The sequence below is a fragment of the Maylandia zebra genome, linkage group LG4, assembly GCF_041146795.1.
Source record: "Maylandia zebra isolate NMK-2024a linkage group LG4, Mzebra_GT3a, whole genome shotgun sequence".
In the NCBI taxonomy this organism is placed as follows: domain Eukaryota; kingdom Metazoa; phylum Chordata; class Actinopteri; order Cichliformes; family Cichlidae; genus Maylandia; species Maylandia zebra.
The window spans coordinates 17,491,924-17,497,649 of NC_135170.1; the positions used below are offsets into that span (position 1 = coordinate 17,491,924).

The following is a 5,726-nucleotide window of genomic DNA, read 5'->3' on the forward strand; positions in this document are numbered from 1 at the left end:
ATAAAAGGCCAATACATGAAACTGAATTCACTGATCAATGTTGTTATAAACTGATTAATTTATGACATAAAATACTTTTGTTAAAAAAATATTTTTGTTTGCGAGCTTGTATTTATTTATTATATTGTACACTTTAATCTATAAACCAATAAGTTGTGCAAAGTACTTGTTTATAGAACGTAACATTTACATGTACATTAAATATTATAACATTTTTTTAATTGACAAAAAGTGTTTTTTTCTTTCAATTTTATTAGCAATCAAATCAGACTTTGTCTTGTTGTATGGATTCAACATACAAAGTCAAGCAAGGTCGTAACTACTGAAGTTCTCCTCTTCCTCTCATATTGATGTCTGCACTGTAGACTGGGCAGAGACAAATGGCTTAAACAATGATCAGAAATTATATTTGGCTTGCTTTTCTCATTCTTATTCCAGCAGCCAAAAGGCAAAGAGGCAGAGTTCACCCTGGAGAGGTCAATAATCTGTCACGGGGCAAGTTGTAATTCTCCTTTTAAAATTCAGGTTTTGATGAATGAAATACCCTTCAACCTCAGAGTTATTTTTTAAGATTGTTTAATTTTTTCATCTTTTAAAAATGTTAAAAACACAGTCTCTATTAGTGCTTGAACAATCAATGTATCTCTAATCATGTATCAGCGTCTATCTGTATGCAAAGTAAGCTCCCCCACAGGCTTGATATAATGCTGCAGGTTGCAAAAGAAGAATAGAAGCTCCTGGAAGATCACCTTCAGCACCAACATGTTCTCTGTAGCTCTGCTGCTGCTGCTGGCTGCTGGATCCTGTGAGTTTTACTGAACACAAACACTGACAGCATGAAAACTACACACTTTTAATTTGACTGCATTCAATGTGTTTTTTCCACAGGTGTAAACTGCGAGCAGCTGACACAGCCACCCTCTGTTATACTGCAGCCAGGTCAGCGTCTGACCATCACCTGTCAGGTCTCTTATACTCTTGGCTACTGGACAGCTTGGATCAGACAGCCTGCAGGGAAAGGACTGGAGTGGATTGGGGTGAAAAATACTGCGAGCTCTTACTATAAAGATTCACTAAAGAGCAAGTTCAGCATTGACTTGGACACTTCAAGCAAGACAGTGACTCTAAATGGTCAGAACATGCAGCCTGAAGACTCTGCTGTGTATTACTGTGCCAGAGAGTCACAGTAACACAAACTGTTAAGACCCCTGAACAAAAACCTCTCAGGGCCTGAACAACTGTAGCATGAAGCCACCAGAGGAGGAGCTCTAAGACCATGAATGAATTTAAGATGTTTTTCTAAGAAACTTACTCTTGTTGTAGTCTCATAACTGTTTACAGTTTTTACCGAATGCCTAAACACTAACTGTGAATCCTGTAGCACAATTTCTAAAACTAGTCAGACTTATAGCAAAACCACTCACTGAGTTTGCAAAACTAAAAGCACAAAAACTGCTTTGCACTCAGTTTGCAATTTTGTAACACACACTTTGCAAAACTGTAGGCACAATTCACTGCACAACACTCAATTTCCAAATTTCCAACACACTCCTAGCAAAAGTATACACATGTATGGCTATCATTAACACTAATTTGCCAACTGTCTGGCACACTTTCACATGTGAAAACTTTCTTAGATAATTCGTTCACTTTGCAATCAGCCTAAGCACTATAATACAGGTAAGCTGTGTGTGCGGAGTACAATGGTGGGAGCAGAAAGAGTGAGAAGTAGAGGAGGCCGAGGAAGAGGACGTGGAGGTGAAGAAGTAGGATGAAGAGGACGACAAGGACAAGGAGGAGCAAGAGGAAGACGAGGAGGGGGCAGAGGAAGCATGTTCACTGCAGACCACATAACCCATATAGTCATTATGGCGATTGCAAATAATCCTATACTTGGAAATAAACACTTGTGTTTGTTTTGATGTGTTTGACTAAACACCAGTACTTGAAGTTTGGATCCCTCTATGCTTATGGATCTATGACAGAAGTATGAGCTCAAACTGACATAGCCTACCTTGTGCACAGGGAAGGCAAACGCCAGATGTGTTTTGTATTCATACCATCGGTGTGCAGTTGGCGCATTGTGTGCTTAGTAGATGATGGCTTGTGTGTACTGTTTGATACGGAAACACCATTTTTACGAAGGTGTGAAGAGTTAATCTAGCTGTGTTTGCTTTTGCAAGAGAACTACAATGTTTTGATGATTGGGTGACAGGTTTTCTTATTTGTGTGAAGAGTTTTGCAAAATTAGCCAATAGTTACAAAAAATGTGCTTAAGCAATCAGAAAAAACTGTAAATATGGTGGGTTTAAATGATGAGTAACAAACACTTGAATAAAATAATTGGGTGAACAAAACTTAAAGAGTACTGAGAATGTTATCTGTTCAGATGGATTTTAGATCTATGATTTTGGGTCAAACAAAGGAAATCTGCATCTGTAAGGAATATTAATACAGTACTAGTTTAAAAGAAATTAGTGGGGGGGGGGGGGGGGGGGGGGAACAGTCGGAGTCAGTTGTGGATTTAGTAATCCGCGGGTTCATCTCCTGAGTCATGTCTGAGTGTGCGTATACAAACACAGCTTTGTGTACGTAGCTTAATGTTTAGTCAAAATTATAAATTATAAATAAAAAAAACAAATGAAAATAAGATCATGTAGTTTTATTTCATATTTTAAAAAAAATGTTTAAAGAGATGTAGCCACATAAAAATAAATTAAAAAATAACTGGTATAACTGGGTACAGTATTCTGTGTTTGTCTGATATCAGACAAACACTGAAAAACAATCTCTCAGAAGAGATCCTTGATCTTAAGGTTTTTATTTCCTTGTTAAGTCAACTTATTAAAAATTTTATGAATGGTTGACCTGAGGAAAAAGTATAGTTTCTGCATTCAGAAGGTTGGCCTGAATAATTCAAAATGTGGAGTGTTGACTTGAAGGAGAGGATGTGTGTTTGTCTTTGAGGAGGAGGAGCTGATGCAAACTATGATCTCTACCATGTTTGAAGACATGATGCAGAATATAAGACAGGGAATACATGATTAACCACCACTGTACACAGAGCAGAGACAAATGGCCTTGACAATGAATCATCCTGAATTCATGGTTGTTTTTCTGATCCTTTCAATTTACTGGGCTGGTAAGGAAAGTGCAGTCGTTTTACTAACATTGTTGTGAAAGTGAAATGATAAGCTTGGAAAACAGTCACTAGTTATTCTTGTTTGACTGCAGGTACTGAGAGCCAAACACTGACTGAGTCTGAATCAGTGGTTAAAAGGCCTGGAGACTCCCACAGACTGACCTGTACATACTCAGGGTTTGGTGGTGATATTCATGCTGCTTGGATCAGACAGGCTGCTGGAAAAGGACAGGAGTGGATTGCTTGGATCTACTATGATGGTAGTGACAGCCACTACTCTCAGTCATTCAGAGGCCGGTTTACCATCTCCAGAGACAACAGCAGAAAGCAGGTGTATCTGCAGATGAACAGCTTGACGATTGAAGATTCAGCTGTTTATTATTGTGCTCGAGAGTCACAGTGACACAAGAGGAAGAAACGCTGTACAAAAACTCAGCACATCAAACCAAGTTAGAAAAACAAAACAATGCTCAGTTTGCTTTCTGCAGTTCACTTTGAAAAATTATTAAAGATCAGCGCACCGAAAGAAAGAAATAATACGGGATTATCAGGACCTCATATCATTAAATATTGTATCTTGTGTGTGCTCATTTGATCTATGTTATTTTATAACATAATAATAATAATATAATCGGAACTAATGTTGGGAATTATAATTTTCTTTTGCATACACCAAAACATTTTTAGAACTGCCAGTTTAAAAATTTGAATTTGAAATTTGTCAGCAAACTTCCTCACTGACTGTTATATTTATTCTAAACAAGTGTTGTTAAACCTAAATAAATTCTCCCTGTTCACTGAAACATTTATTAATGATTTCTTGATAAATGTTCAATCATCCAGGTTAGGAAATCCCCAAAAGTTGTTTCTGTTCATCTGGACGTAACATTTTCAGTGGGAGAAACTCATCAGTGACATCTTCAGTCTCAGCTGACTGCAGGTTTTCCCAACCTTATAAACAGTACATTTGCACAATGACTCAAACTAGCACCACTGATAAACAATGAGCTCTGAGATCAGTTTCTTCATCATTTATATGGAAATAGTCATTCACTTTGACCAACAACCACTGACCAAAGACCATGGATGAGTGACGAAATGTTTGTCATCCATGGTCCACTGAAAACGCAATGTCCAGATGAACAGAATCAACTTTTTGGGATTTATAATGATTAATCATTATTTATTAATGTCAGAGGTCAGACTATTTACACCGTTTTAACAGATATGTAGATCAAAATCAGGTAGACATTTTGTAATAACAGAAACTTATTATGGGACCTTGGTCAAAGTTTGAACGGTATGTACAGTTTATAAGGGTTTAAACTAATATTTACTTGAACATTTTATAGCATATTAGAATAATTCATTTCTGTTTCCTGTGGAATTGATGCAAAAGCCTGATTTATTTCTCTTCTACTTATCTGACTTCAGTAAAGTTGACAGCGAGTTAAGGACATGCAGTTTAACAGTATGGACTACAGGACAGGACTGCTGCTGTTAACTATCTGCTGGGCTGGTGGTTAAGAATACGTAGCCACATAAATATCAATAATGTTAAAGATCCATGCTACATATTTTCTGAAATCAAAAGTGTTGTTTTTATGAAAAAAAAAATCAAACTCAGTCATACTGTGCGAGTTTAATTACAGGACTTTGTTTGATCACATCCAGTGATTCTTTTCCTTCTCCCTTTTAGGAGAAAGTGAATGATTAATCTTAATGATATTTTATACTGGGACTGTCAAGCAGTGTGTCTGTAGTGCTGTTAGGTTTTCTTTACAAATCCTTACAGCACTTGGGTGATACAGTGTGTGTGTACTAATACCCTGCTCCAGTCCTGCTGCTGGTGAGCCCGATGGTTGTTCCTTACTCACACTCACCTCAGAGGAGGCTCATAGGTCCACATGTTTCCAATAGGATAGCAACTCAGTTGGATTTGTTTAAGTTTTGATACATTTCTGTTTTAACACTCAAATTCTTAACCCCTTAATGCCCAGTGTATCATATTCGATTCATACAGTTTTTGTGTTTTTGTGTTTTTGAGACATCTACATCATCAGTGCGTTTCCTCCCCCAAATAAAAATCTAAATAAATTTCACATTTTAAAGCAAAAAACTGCACAAAACAACGCTGGATGTAGCAAATATGATACAAAATAAAATTCATATGTTTTTTTTAAATATATTAATTTTTTTATTGCAAATTCTGTAGTCATGAATGCAAAGTTTCTTTTTGTGTTGAAACTATGACGTCTCTTACTGTGATAGTCATCAAACCTGTAGTTTCCTGTGTGCCCAGGTGTCACTGTTGCAACAAAGGTTCACAGTTCTCCTGCTTCTTTCAGTTTTAACTCTGGACCAAAACACTCGGATGTAACAGAAAACGTCCATCTAACTTCTCAGTGTGGGATTTCTTGGAGGCGAAAGTAATTGACCATCATGCACCAGCCACAGAGAGCTTTCACTTCATATATATTTCAAACTTTTGCATCTGAAATCCAAATGATCTTACTTAGCTAATGTACTTTAAGATTTTGTTTATTTATTTACAGGACAATGAAAAAATGAAAATATCGCAAAT

General features: G+C 36.8%; 1 gene segment (V, D, J or C); it reads left to right on the top strand.

Moving 5' to 3' along the window:
• The first annotated feature begins 743 nt into the window (after nt 1-743).
• On the top strand, nt 744-1,190 carry LOC101477170 (immunoglobulin heavy variable 4-38-2-like). The segment is given in 2 exon segments: nt 744-805; nt 889-1,190. Coding segments are annotated over 2 exon segments (345 nt in total).
• Nucleotides 1,191-5,726: the final 4,536 nt, after the last annotated feature.